At 38.1% G+C, this 15090-nt stretch overlaps 1 protein-coding gene across 2 annotated transcripts in view; it reads left to right on the top strand.

Moving 5' to 3' along the window:
• PARP8 (poly(ADP-ribose) polymerase family member 8) overlaps positions 1-11485 on the top strand; it is a 119524-nt gene extending 108039 nt beyond the window's left edge. For both annotated transcript variants that reach the window (XM_065655993.1, XM_065655994.1), the window contains 9 exons: positions 388-455; positions 822-870; positions 1676-1788; positions 1955-2027; positions 3979-4048; positions 5881-5957; positions 6885-6954; positions 10798-10882; positions 11383-11485. In XM_065655993.1, the coding sequence (XP_065512065.1) occupies positions 388-455; positions 822-870; positions 1676-1788; positions 1955-2027; positions 3979-4048; positions 5881-5957; positions 6885-6954; positions 10798-10882; positions 11383-11485 (708 nt within the window). The remainder of the gene's footprint in view (positions 1-387; positions 456-821; positions 871-1675; positions 1789-1954; positions 2028-3978; positions 4049-5880; positions 5958-6884; positions 6955-10797; positions 10883-11382) is intronic.
• Positions 11486-15090: the final 3605 nt, after the last annotated feature.

Below are 15090 nucleotides of genomic sequence, written 5' to 3' on the forward strand. Positions count from 1 at the left end.
AAAAGATGGAGAAGGTTATTTTGAGATATTTTGAGAGACTTAATTTTGTGAAGTTCCAGTCCAATTTCTTAATCCAAGAGATGAACATAAATAGATGCCTTCTGCTGTTCTCCCTGAGATCACCAACGTTTACTACAATATACTCATTTTCGTGTTAATTATATGCTTCTTATTTTACTCCGGGGTATATAATTGCTGTATTAATTCTTGCTGTTGTCAAAACACATTTATAACTCTACAATGCTAAATGTCATTAAAACTGTGATTTAAGCTTAATAACGAGTCGCATGTATTTGTTTTAATAGATGAAATCATGGACAATGTGACATATAAAATTTAACCTTATGATTTCAACTAGAAATAAAGAATATAATTACTCTTTTCTAGGCACCTTACTTGGAAATAAAGAAGCAGATGGATAAACAAGACCCACTTGCACATCCTCTTCTACAATGGTACAAAATTGACTCACATGAGATGATAATTGTTAAACTACCAAGTTTAATGAATAATCACTTCACCAGTGTAATTTGGTATAAGCTCACACTAAGAATTAACATCAGGGTTGACATTTGTGAATGCAGTTGTTTCTGGACTGTTTCTGAACCTCATTCGGGCCCTCTGAAAATACTGGAAAGAATCTTATTTGTACAGCCTCTGATCTCATTTTCTAGTGAAGATTTGGTCTACTTTCATCTGATATTAATAGGTTCAAAGGCCTGTAGATGGGTGCTTTGTGGTGGCCACTCATAACACATTTTTAAGAAGAAAAGTTCTGTTTGGTTACCATGTCTAATACATTTAATTGTTTCTTATTTTAGGGTTATTTCTAGTAATAGATCACATATTGTGAAGCTACCAGTGAACAGGGTAAGTGTCTGTGAGTTCCTTATTATTTTCTCATTTCTCATGACTTGTATTAGCATTTTAGGTGGGAGTCTCCTACCCAAATGTATGCGTCTACATTCAGACTAATCACGTAGACTGCATTAATAGACAAAAGAGATAAATAGGCAGTTTCAGGTTATGACTCACAGAATCATGTTGCGAATATCTAAAATAGGTGAAGGAATAATGCTCAGAAAAAAGCCTATTTGAGGTGAGTAGCTCAAATACAAGTGCCTCCCTTGTGGTCATCTGAGATTGGGTGAGAATAACTTCACTATTTGTTACCATACAGAATATTGATACAGAATTGTTCAGAAAGCAGTGCACACAAAAATGGTGTGCCAGGAGATCCACATATGAGTGCACCTTAAAAAGAGTGTAGTTCTTGAATTTTAGAGAATCACTTCTGAGTGTGTGTGTCTCTGATCCTCTGGTTAAGGGCATGGTAATCTGCAGCCTTTCAAATCTGAACCTTAATTCAAAGCCAGCTCTCTCTGATCAGAAAACCATAATGCAATTGTCCAATTTAATGACTTTACTAGAGCCATATTAGGCTGAAATCTGTTTCAGAAACTTCCATATGTTTCATAAACTGAAAAACATTTTTACTGTTTGATTTCAGGTTAAAACTAGGGTAATGAGACTAATTTCAACTTAGTTCATGTAGTTATTTAGATGCAGACGTGTCGTGCGAAACAGCATGGTTTCTTAAGGACTGCTATTATGGAAATACAATGCTTTTGTGTTAATCGACTTCTTTTCACTTGTGGACTGTTATATTTTACAGCAACTAAAGTTTATGCACACTCCCCACCAGTTCCTACTTCTCAGCAGTCCACCAGCCAAAGAATCAAATTTCCGAGCTGCTAAAAATCTCTATGGAAGTACCTTTGCATTTCAGTAAGTACATATATTCATATTAATCAAAGATCATCAAAATGCCATGCTATTTTTTTGTTCTTACCATTTGAGGTTTACAGCTGTGAATTTATTGTTTTAAAGGATTACTGATTTCATTTTGCATTTTACACTGTGGATTTTCATGCTTTCTTTTTTGTTTTTTCAGTGGTTCACACATTGAAAATTGGCATTCCATCCTGAGGAATGGCTTAGTTGTTGCTTCCAATACAAGGCTGCAGGTAAATGGTAAACTAAACAGACTTTGGCTAACCTGTGCATGCTTGATTACATACTGTCTTAGACAAGTTTTCAGGGAGTGTGGTTCTTGTAGTCATATAGGTAGAAAAAAGGGTTGATTTCAGGTACCCTCTTGTTTGATCGAAAAGATACTTTTCTGATACAATTAAAATGAAATAATATGTTTACTAAAATGGCTAGAAAATCCCATTACTGGAATCAGTGTTTCAATTTTACATTGCAGAGCAGCACCTCCAGGAGGCTTAGCTCGGTACTGCACTAAGTCGGTTTTAGAATTAAAATTTAGAGCTACATAAACTGTCACCATGTTGTCGGATCCAAGATTTACAGGAACTGGCTTTACAGCATCTTCTCTTCTCCCCTCGTTTCCCTGGGAATGGAAATATGAGTGTACTGGCCAGGAGGGAGCTATTGCAAACTTCCTTTCATTTTCTTAGACTGAATTATCAGGAGACCACTATTGCAGAGCAAAGTAAGCAGTGCCACAGGGACGGGGGAGCTGTAGCTCAGAATATTTTAGCATCAGAGTTTTGACAGCTCTTCCCCAGAGCTGAGTCCATGATACCTTGGAGGAGGATCGCAGGGTGCTGACTAAGGATTGGGGTACCGAAGACACTGAAAAAAAGAAAGTGGAAATCTCTACTGTTCCTCTTAGTAGTTTGGGTGCTTTTATTAGTACCTCTGGAAAAGGCTTACCCATGAAAACAGGTACACACCAAAATTCACTGACGTAATGCTCTTTGTTTATGCTTATTTTTTGTTGAGGGTTGAGATACTGGGAACAGGAGGAAGCAGTAAAGCCATATTTTGTAAAAGTCATCATCTTAGATCTCTCACACACCTAAGGTATATACTGAGCCCAGTTCATCCTATTTACCCTAGTACCAACCAGTAAGGAAAAATATCTGTTCACCAAAGATCCTATACCACACTGTAGTCTCTGAAGGAGTAAAAACATATTTGCACACTCCTGTGATAGCTTGGGCCGATTGCAGGGACAATGTAAACATCATTGGATCAGAGGAAAGAAATAAGGGTGAACATGACTCTGAAGCGCAGTGGTCATAACATCAACTTGGACAGGAGATACACTGGGTGCTCATTTGTGTTCCAACACACTTGGTGTGTTTTCTTTAATGGCTTTTCCACATAATACAGTCAGTCCCTGGTGACGAAGTGAAACAGATACTTCCCCCTTCCCAGACAAGAAAATGACTGCAGGGCTAATATAAAGTCCTCACTTTTGTTGCTTAGGGCAAGCTTCATGACATGGAACAGTGACGGTGAAGAAGAGTCTTCCCTTTCCTCTGTTCTTTTCAGATAGCTGGTAGCTCTGTGGCTAAAGCACAGTCCTGCAGTGATAGAATGTGCATGCCTGAATTGGCTCAGACAAAAGCTTGATTAAACCCATTGCTCCAGTACTCAAGCCAAACTATTGACTACATTTTTCTATAGTACATGACCAGTGTCATCACCGTTTCTTCATTTCTTACCTTAAAGAAAACAAAAGCAGCTGCTGCTGCTTGTGATCCACAGAGGCAGGCTTAGGCTGTGCTACCTGTCAAGATTTTCATGTGAGACACAAGTTGAGCTTGCTCATCCTTGTTAAGGCTGAGATGTATTCAGGCATGTACAGAAGCACCCTCTGTAGGCATCCTCTACGGTAATGTTAGATTTGAAAACAGAAAATGCAATTTTTTATATAAATCTGATGTAAAATTATGTTTGGGCCTGTTTCCAGAATGTCCGGTATTTTAGTTGTATATTAGCGGCATGATTTTTTTAAAGACTTCTTTGAACACTATTTATTACTGGGCAATAAATTGGGGCACTATGGGGCCAATGCTTATCTACATTGTGACCCATTAGCATTAATATTCGTTTGTCTAGATAACCAAATTAATGTTAAGCAATCATTCTGCTCTTTTTCAGCTCCATGGTGCAATGTTTGGAAGTGGCATCTACCTTAGTCCATTGTCAAGCATATCATTTGGTTACTCAGGTGATATTTATAAATCACTCTAAAGCTGGAGAAATATAGAGGGGTATCTTAGTCTTAGTCTACTACTTTTCTTATCAGCTTCACTCTTTACAATGCTGTATTAAATTTTATCTTTGTTGACCAAAATTTAGTTATTAAAAAAGATAAAATCTAAATTCCCTTATTAAATAGCAGGTATCATTTTCCAAGGTGCTGAGTATCTTGAAACTGTACTTGAAATAAATAGTAGCTAATACTCGACGCTGTGTGTAATGGAGCAGGTCTTGACTATGCAGTAGAAATCCAGATTTGTGATTTTTTGTCAGTATCTGCCTAAGTCCATCTTAACACTATCTATAGATTCATGGGCTTTTACAACCTGATCTGACAAAAGCTCATCAGTAGGCACGTTCAACTGTGTATATTTAAGATTATTCCTCAGTATCACCATGTCAGGATTACATAGAGTGTACAGGATAGTGTGTTTGTTTTAGCATGATAAAAGGAGGGAACATGATTTGTCCCACTAGTAAATCCAAAAGTGAGTCATGCAGAGTTTTCCTTATAAGAATTAAATCATAGATAGAAGCATAATAGAAACAACATACACCAATGTGTATATTAAGAAACTTCAGAGATTTTAAAATATGGTGACTTTTTCTTTTAGGTATGTTGTATTTGCGATTTCCTCACATATGAAAGCACTGGTATAGTTGAAAGTATGTTTGTGTGCAAGTAGATATTATATTTCTGATAGTTTTATTTATGCTTTCTGATTTTCAGTATTTTTAGGTAATGGCAAAATTCATTTTAAGAGCTCAGCATTTTTTGCTACTATTTTTTGAATTTCAGTATCAATTATCTCTAAAGGCACTTCTAGTTTTTCAGGGATTATACAAGTATGGAGGCTTTTTAGGACTCACTAAAAGTGCAGGGTGCAGTTTCATTATCTAACAAAATGCCCTTCTATTTGGACAGCACTGCTTTGTCAGTTTCAATGTGTTTTTTCTCGTCTCTCTACCTTTCTTGGTCCTTTCCATCCAGTCTCCTCCAGAAAGGAGGCCTGTGTTCCCAGGCAGTATATAATACTTGATGTCAATAAAAAGCACAGAGGAGCAATGTACTCCCTGTTCCTTCAAAGAGTTAAACTTCCCCATAATTCAGTCTGTGTTTGCAAACTGCCAAGAAATATGGGATACTGGAAAGGCAAGGAAGCCTGTAGTAGCATGCAATACAGGAGTTTTATATAAACCAACATGATCTAGGGCACAAATGTACGTGTTTGGATTTCTGAGACGGAAATTGGATCCAGTGTGGCTGACAAATAATTTAATACTTTCACGTGTAGATAAATTAATTAGACCAAGGCAGACTTTGAAACTTTAAGCAAATTAACTACTCCTAAAAATTAATTACTTTCAATAAGTCTAAATAAAGTGTTAAATGTTAATATCTGAAGTTATTTCTTTTACAATTCCCACCTGCAGTAAATCAGACTGTTGCTTCAGCCTGAATAAGGGTCAGTTAGACTCAAGACATATTGACATGCAACTCTGTTAAGCAACCACCTCGGAGCATTCCTGAGCTGAATTCAGTGGCATTTAAGCTCATATTTATCTGTTGTTGCACCTACTTAATGCTAACTTGACTTTCCTAAGGTCTTTGCAGTACCTGTGGATGTACTGGTAATTTGCAGGATTAAATTGAAATATTCTGTGACAAAGTTAACTAGCTTTTTGGGTGCCATGCAAAGGACTGTGATTCCCACTGTGCTACCTGTTTCATTCTCCACAATTAACTTTTGTTATAGTATTTGTGTGCCAGGGAGTCTTACATGGCTTTAATATTCCTAGGGATGAACAAGAAGCAGCAGAAGGTGTCAGCTAAAGATGAACCAGCTTCAGGCAGTAAGGGCAGTAATACATCACAGGTACAGTACATCGGCCATCTCTAGGAAGGTCTATGATTTTTTACTTGGGAACTTGATAGCTGAAAAGGAGGTAATATACATTTTGTGAAAGCTAACAGTTTTATTTTATTAAAGAAATTTACAACTTCAGAGACTGCAAACATCAAATACAGCCCAATTGGGTTTAGTAACAATTTGTGGAATATGGTGCTCGTCTTGTGCCTTTCTTTTCCAAGCAGAATAATTTGAAAAGAGAATGAAAATGAAATACAGATTGCATTATGACCCTTAGCAGGCCCTTGCTTTCTGAGTTTTAGGCTTGCAGAAGAATGATGCAAAAGGAATTGCGAGTAGTTATTACTGGAGAATGAGTAGCACTTCATTTATAGCAAGTCAGATTCTTTTTTCATTATTTTTGCATATTAAACCATTACAATTCTTCTAAAGCAAACTCATAGGATTTGTGTGTAGGGCTAAATTTTGAGAAAGAAACCTTATGTATGTCTCCATAGTTAACACCTAGAAATTACAGAATAATCTGGCTTTGGAGAGAGATTGGTATGTAACAGCAGAAGCCCTCAGAAATGGTACAGCCAGTAAAATATTAGAGTAGTGACCAAAGAATTGGTGATCAAATGAATTTTTTTTTTTCTGCTATCAATTTATCAGTAACATTCTCGTATTTCTAATAATATTATTAATTCTGTAATAGTTAGGAACTTTTCTTTCTGGATAAAGGTGTTCAAATCCCTCTTACAATGAACCAAACAAATAGCATAATGTTTTTAGAAATTCTGTTACATTTAGAAATACAATAGAAGCATTTTATAAAGACTGCCTCTTTGTTCATTAATAAACCACTGAAAATAGAAGCCCTCTCCTTTGTTACTTTTTCACTCAGTTTGTGTTACTGCACTAATCCAGTTTTCTCATGTTTTTACATCTCAGTCACAGAAGAAAGGACAACAGTCACAATTTTTGCAAAGCCGTAACTTAAAATGCATAGCCTTATGTGAAGGTAAGCTGAATGCCCTTGAAAAATTGTTTTAGTCATGGACACAATGTTACTGGATGCAAATCAGCGAGACCTTTAGTTCCAGTATTGGTTGTTTTTAGGTAAGAGACTACTAGTAGGTGTGCAAATACTTGCTTAATAGCTGACTTTATATTCCAGTTCGGAACATTTCCCTCTTCAAACAAAACCTGTAACACATGCAGAATTTTCATGAAATAACCATATGCACATAGCGAACTGATCATCTGGTCTGTGTTTCAAATGTGTTTATATTAATAAGCCATCAGGATAACCCAAGTCATGGCCTTTGGGAGTGTTGATCTGCTGGAGGGTAGGAAGGCCATACAGAGGGATCTGGACCGGCTGGATTGTTGGGCTGAGGCCAATTATAGGAGGTTTAACAAGGCCAAGTGCTGGGTCCTGCACTTGGTTCACAACAACCCCAGGCAGCGCTACAGGCTCGGGGAAGAGTGGCTGGAAAGCTGCCTGGCAGAGAGGGATCTGGGGGTGTTGATTGACAGCGGCGGAACATGAGCCAGCAGTGTGCCCAGGTGGCCAAAAAGGCCAACAGCATCCTGGCTTGTATCAGGAATAGTGTGGCCAGCAGGACTAGAGAAGTGATGGTGCCACTGTACTTGGCACTAGTGAGGCCCCACCTCAAATCCTGTGTTCAGTTTTGGGCCCCTCACCATAAGGACATTGAAGAACTACAGAGAGTACAGAGGAGGGCTGGTGAGGGGCCTGGAGCACAAGTCTGATGAAGAGCGGCTGAGGGAACGGGGGCTGTTCAGCCTGGAGAAAAGCAGGCTGAGGGGAGACCTTATCACTGTCTACAACTACCTGAAAGGAGGTTGTAGCATGGAGAGTGCTGGTCTCTTCTCCCAAGTAGCAAGTGATGGGACAAGAGGAAATGACCTCAGTTTGTACCAGGAGAGGTTTAGATTGGATAATGGGAAAAAATTATTCACGAAAAGGGTTGTCGGGCACTGGAACAGGCTGCCCAGGGCAGTGGTGGAATCACCATCCCTGGAGGTGTTTAAAAGTCATATAGATGAGGTTCTTAGGGACATGGTTTAGTGCTAGAGTTAGGTTATGGTTGGACTCTATGATCCTGAGGGTCTCTTCCAACTGAAATGATTCTGTGATTCTGTAATTCGTTATTTGAAACACTAACTTCTTGCTAGCTCTTGACAAATGCATCAAACACCTAAAAGTCAGAAAAGAACAGCTTTCCTATTGAATTTCCAAATAATTTTTCACTATTCATATTGTAACCAGTCTGTTCTATCTGACTGCTTCAGAAGTCTGTGAAGTTAAAATCCAGGGCACATGAGTACGGTCATTCTTGAAAGACTTGACTGTTCTTTTCAGAACTAATGAAACCTCAGCAGGTTTTGAGAACAAAGAATTATGAAGTTTGAGTAAGAATTGTACCAGTAATTGGTAACTAGCCTCACTGGCCAAACCAAAAGAAATTGTATTAAACGCAGTTTGCCCTTCATTTGGAGTATGTATTTATTTTTAAAAGTAAAAATTAAGACAGACAGTGGAAAATACGTTGTTTCAAAATGGAAGCTTGAAGCTATATATGCTACTTTTTAATATATATATTTTATCAAATATTCAAGTGAAGTATTTAATATGATTAAGGAGATGTCAGTCAACATGAAAATGCAGTTTGATCCGGACAGAAAAATACATAAGTTTAGTTCTAAAACTTTCAGAAGATATGAAGTGAATCTAAAGTTTACTATAGTTTGCTTGGTCTTTAATGTCCAAATTTTCCAAATAAAAATTACATCTTTCACCAGGACTTTTCATTCATGTCATTCTTTCTTCACATTTATTCATGGATTATTGATGTTACAAGGGTGAATTTTGAATATTTGATAAAATGTATTTTAGATCATTCATATTCACTTCATTTTTCTGTGAAAAGAAATGTTAAGGGAAGGTGGTCTATCTAGATTTTAAATAAAATTAATTACAAGATATAAATATTTGTTTAAAATTACATTTGATGGAAGAAATAGTATGAAAAATGAATACGCATTTATTCATAGTAATGTTAGACTAGATTAGACTAGGCTAGACTAGAATAGAATCAACTGTTGCAGTTGGAAGGGACCTACAATGGTCATTTAGTCCAACCGCCTGACCAATTCCAGGCTGATCAAAGGTTGAAGCATGTTATTGAGGGCATTGTCCAAGTGCCTCTTAAACACTGACAGGCTTGGGCCATCATCCACCTCTCCAGGAAGCCTCTTCCAGTGTTTGACCACCCTCTTGCTAAAGAAATGCTTCCTAATGTCCAATCTAAACCTCTCCAGGTGCAGTTTTGAAACATTCCCATGCGTCCTGTCACTGGATAGCAGGAAAATGATCTCAGCACCCTGCTCTCCACCTCCCCTCCTCAGGAAGCTGTAGGGAGCAACGAGGTCGCCCCTCAGCCTCCTTTTCCCCAAACTAGACAAGCCCGAAGTCCTCAGCCGCTCCTCACAGGACATTCTTTCAGCCTTTTCACCAGCTTTGTTGCCCTCTTCTGGATGCATTCAAGAACCTTCACAACCTCCTTCAGTTGTCGGGCCCAGAGCTGCTCACAGTACCCAAGGTGAGGCCACGCCAACACTGAATGCAGCAGGACAATCGCCTCTCCTGACTGGCTGGTCATACCATGTTTGATGAACCCCAGGATGCGGTTTGCCCTCTTGGCTTCCAGGGCACATGCTGCTGATCGTGTTGAGCTGCTGTTGACCAGCATCCCCAGATCCCTTTCTGCAGGGCTGCTCTACAGCCACTCCTCTCCCAAGCTCTACTTGTGCTCGGTGTTACTCTGTCCTAGGTGCAGAATCTGACATTTGGACTTGTTAAATTTCATGACTGCCCAGTGCTCCCATCTACTGAGATCCCTCTGCAAGGCCTCTTCTCCCTCAAGAGAGTCAACAACACCTCCCGATTTGGTGTCATCAGCAAAGTTGCTAATGGTGCATTCAACTCCTGCATCCAGATCATTTATAAATATATTGAACAGCACTGGCCCTAGAATAGAGCCCTGAGGAACACCTCTGGTGACCAGTCACCAGCAGATGTAGCCACATTCACTACAGCCCTTTGAGCTCTGCCCTTCAGCCAGTTCTTTACCCACCACACCGTGAACCTGCTCATCCCACAGCTGGACAACTTGTCCAGAAGAATGCTATTCAAATCCATTTATAGAAATATTTTCAAATACGGATTGATGGTGTAGCTTCTACCTAGCAATAAAAAGGTTTCTTTCCTATGTTGTCCTCATTCTGCTACTAAACAACCTATCATCAAATACATTGCTGTTTTCTAAACATTGAGCAAGTTTTGGCAAGCTTTGTGATCCCCTTGAGTCGTAATTGCTATGCTTATTTTTTTTTAATATTTTGTAGTAGTGCAAATCCCAAATTTGTCATATCTCAGCTTTGTCTTTAATGTCTTATTTTTGGCTCAGCAATCATCAAACACAAATAGCTTTGTTCCAAAGGCTGACTAGTTGACTCAGATCCTCCTTAACAGCCCTATGGCCATTTAAAATCAGTTTTTAATAAATACAATTTTTCATTGCAGTTAGCAGCTGGGTCCCATACACCAAGCATCTGTGTTTTCTGGAAAATATAACATATTCTGGAAACAAGAATCAAGTTCATCTCCCTGTTTGTACTAGCAGCCAATTCAGAGTCTACCCCACACCACAGACATGCAGTGGAAAACTTCACATTCCCAGAAGGCTATTTAAAGTGTATAAAAAAAGCAAATCTTTTAAAGCAGTATTTTCCAGGCATGTTTTCATCACTGTGAAATTTATTTTTTCCTTGATAGTGATAACTTCATCCGATCTGCACAAACATGGAGAGATATGGGTAGTTCCCAACACGGATCATGTGTGTACAAGATTTTTCTTTGTGTGAGTACAAAGTTTCTTTTAACATTGAACTTCTGTTCATCATAGACCTTTTCCCCCATGTGTACTCCAATAGTTGTAACTGAAGTAGGCAGAAGATGTTTCTTCCTAATTCTTCAAAGTATCACTTCATTTTTTATCTGTCTCTATACTTTTGTTAGGAAATGTATGAATAAGCTAATTACAAAGGTTTAGTAGATGTTTTGGTTTAGAATAAATGAATGGAGAGATAGTAATTTTTCACACTCTATAACATTACCTCATCATGATGTAGTCTATCCATGTATCGTAAAATATCATTTCCATTTGGCTTTATATGCTAAAGATGAGGAATTCATTAAAGACTTCCTGACTATGACATAAACATTTTCCCTCTCACCTATGACGTGTTAACACATAGAATAAGCACTCTTAATTATCAAATGAAGCAGAGTTTTGGATGTTTTTAGGTAGATCAATAAAACACTAATTTGATTTTATGTTCTGTACCTTTTTTCTTTTAGTTATGAAGATGGTCAAGTGGGTGATACAAGCATAAATACACAGGAACCAAGCATTCATAAAGAGATTCTTCGAGTCATTGGCAATCAAACCGCTACTGGTTAAAAGGACCACTCTTAAATAAATGTGATATGGAAGCCTTCCTCAGTCTCAAAGCTGGATTTTGAACTGAAGAAGATGCAAAAAACTAATTTATTATTATTATTCTAAGCAAATTAACCCTTTGAATACTTACTGTTTTCTTACTTAGTGTTTCTTATCTCATCAAAATACCTGAGATGGTATGAATTAGCAATTGTAGGGGTGCAAAGGCTATTAATATACTACAACTAATAATAATTAAACAGACATTTGGGTTGCTCACAATAAACAGACTTTAAAAAGGAGTTTTGTGCTGATATTTTTATATTAAACTTCAGCTGGAGGTTTTAGTACTGTATACTGGTATTTTAAATCTAGAATGACTGAATTATAAGTGAGGGGGAAGATTTTACAGCAGAGCACCTGTATTATGCAGGATACTTTGCAATCAGTAAAATATTCTCGTATTTATCACAATAAAAGGTTGTCTGCAAAATCTCAAATTAAAGAGGTTGCTTACCTGCAGCTATCTTTGATTCATTTTATTTTACAGAAATGGAGGTAGGATTTAGAGTCAAAGGTTAAAACAATTTATTTTTTTTTAGTGAGTGAAAGAAAGGAAAAAGTAACTAATGTGAGGGTATATGTCTAGTTTTCTTTATCTTCTCTGGAAACACTATCTTATCCATTAAGCAGCTCAACTGCATTTTTTTAATTACAGAAGCCTAGCAAACATCTGGAAATCCTGAAGCTGCTAACTTCCTTTTTACAAATTTGTTTTTTATATACTAGATTTTATAGTTTCTTTAGATCAACAATGTTCTTTAATGTTTTCATTTTAATTTCCGTGAAACTGCTCTGTGCTTAAATTTAGCCACATATATAAAAGTATGTGCTGAATTAAGGCTTTTACATGATTGAGTTGATTGTTGGTACATCAGAAAATACAAACAAATGCAAAATTTTACTGCTTTTCTCTTGGTGAAATATTTTTATCAATTTATTCCTGAGGGAAAACAAGCCAATTCAAATCTCTCTGCCCTTTAAATTAGCAACTGTTTTTTCCAAGTGGGCATGATGGCAACCCAGGTAGGGAGGGGCCCAGTCTCCAAGGCATAAAGCATGTCCCTTGGCGGCCCTCACAGTAGCTATCCTGAAGCATCAGCCACACCCTTGAATATGGAGAGCAGTTCAACTGACCAATATGTGCAACTATTATAGTCCAACTCAGAAGGCAAAATAGACTGAATCCCCTATTATGTTATTTTCATAATAAAGGTACTGAAAAGCCAAATGACAGCACAACAGAGCACAGACGTGTTTGTTTCTTTTAAACAGAACTGCATTACATGTGCTGTAATGGATGATTCCTGCTTTCTAGTTCAACTTACACTCCCTTATTACTTGCTGCAGTTAAAGTACCCTTCAAGTAAAATAGTGTTATTTGGCCTAGGAGCTCATACTTGGAGATGTATTTTAGCATTCCAGACTAATTTGCTGGGGACTTCAGTTTTTCTGGGTTCACACCCAGATTTGTAAAGCAAACCTTATTTGCAAGTCCCCATTTTGCTATTGAATTTCTGTTGACTTTCACCGCCATTTGGCGGATTCATAACTTGAGAATCACTACTCTAATTGTTATCTTTTTTGTTGAGGCACAGGTTAACTTCTTGAAACAAAGAAGATTCCTGAAATTTATCTGTCTGTGTAAGGTCTGCTTTAGGTTGTGTAACTGCAGAAAGTCAGCATAATTCAGAAGTGGAGCTGAAGCCCCAGAATGACCGTCTCCATAATTTGCCATGCTGTATGTGTCTTGAATCACTTTGTTTTGCAGAACAAACAGAAACTAGGAAGCAAGTCCACAAAGATATCCTACACTGACTTGCTCGGCTGATAGTCCACCACCCTGGGAAGCCCCCTCAAAAAACTAGGAGAAAATAAAGGTGGCCTTGAGTGAACTGGAGAAGCCAAGTAAGCAGTCATCTTCCCCATCCCCTCAAGCTGCAGCAGTGTCACAAGTGAACTCCTTGAAGGAAGAAACCTGGAATGTAGCTATGGCAGTGACAGCCTTGGTTTACATGGTGGGTCATGATACTGGCCATGCATGATGCCATCGTAAGTACAACACCTGGAAAGATGAGGGAGAACACATCTCTGCCAAATTTTAAGACTGCTCAGAGGTTTATTTTAAATAGATGAGCAGGAGGAAGGGACAGTGTGGAGGAAAGCAGGGCTCTAAGGTACATGGAGGCCTTGCTGTTGTAAGGTGCCCACTTCAGGGCATTACCCGCTGAGGCAAGTGGCTTAGGCACGAGGGAGAAGGGTGGCCAAGAATACAAGGCAGAATGTGATGAGTGCAGACATTACAAAGCAGTGGGAGAGGGCAGAAGCCTTCAGGGAGAAAGTTCTGAAGGAACGAGGGGGTTGCTGGTAGGAAAATAAATTAAAAATAATTTTTAAAAAAATTTTTAAAAAGAGGAGCCACCTAATTACTAAGAGTTGGTGTTAGCAGCTCAGCTCCCACATAGTGTAGAGCAGGAAAAGGGAGTGGGAGAATGAAGCTGCACTGTGGGGAAACAGTCCAAGGAGGGACGGGGCAGCACCGTGCCCAGGGCAGCTGGGCCACCTGGAAAGGTGTCACTGTGTAGTGGACAGTGCAAGGAAACAGGCCCAGTGTCACACACAAACAGCAAATGAATTAAACTAAAATTTACTTACTACACTGTCACTTAACTTGCTACTGTCACTTTTTTCTTTAGCCAAAATATTAATGAGAAAATTCTTCTAAGGTGTTACGTTGTTATCTTTAGGTGAATGTTAGTCTTCAGATCATTTAACAAAGTTTTAATTCTTGGAGGTTTTAAAAGCTGAGGGGAAAGAGGGAGGTTCTTTTGAGGTCTGTTACTCAAAAATAAATAGCCCTTCTATAGCAAACTTCAAAGCTGAAACAAAGACTTTATCACCATGAACTGAAATGAAAAAGCCAAAGGATGAGATTTTCTTTGGAGGATTTTTCCTTCATTATTTTGTCCAAGGGTGGAAGTTGCATATTGCCAAATTCTTCCAAATGCCCACATTTACATGAATTCCAGGGGATGAAAAATAAAAAGCCAGGGTCATCTGAGCAAAGGCCCTACATTTTCCATAAAGCCCGTGCATTTCTCTTCCTCTGTTATCATGCACATGTATTGTTGATAGATTAATCTTTGTAACTCCCACTGTAAAGATGTAGGCTTTTCACATATAGCTTTTAATGACAAAAAATAGAGCCCAAGGCTCTACTATCTCTCCTGGTAGAAATCTCAATAAAGCCATAGCTATCGATCTGTGACCATCTCCAGCACAGAGCAACAGAGGGAATTATTGTGAAAGAACTTTCTAACATTTTCTTACATCCCACAACAAATTACAAGCCCTCAAATGGGGATGGTATGACAGAAAAATTATATTTACTGTAGTGTTGCACCCTAATTATGAATTGCCATATTTATACTTCTGAATATTTTAACCATTGAGAAAAGAATCCTAAAAGATGTTTGAGATTCAGGCAGATATTTAACATTCAAAGGGTTAAGCAATTTATCTTCTCCTGTTATATGAATCAGCATAGCTGTATTTTCTTCAGCAGT

The sequence above is a fragment of the Caloenas nicobarica genome, chromosome Z (assembly GCF_036013445.1).
Source record: "Caloenas nicobarica isolate bCalNic1 chromosome Z, bCalNic1.hap1, whole genome shotgun sequence".
NCBI classification, from domain to species: domain Eukaryota; kingdom Metazoa; phylum Chordata; class Aves; order Columbiformes; family Columbidae; genus Caloenas; species Caloenas nicobarica.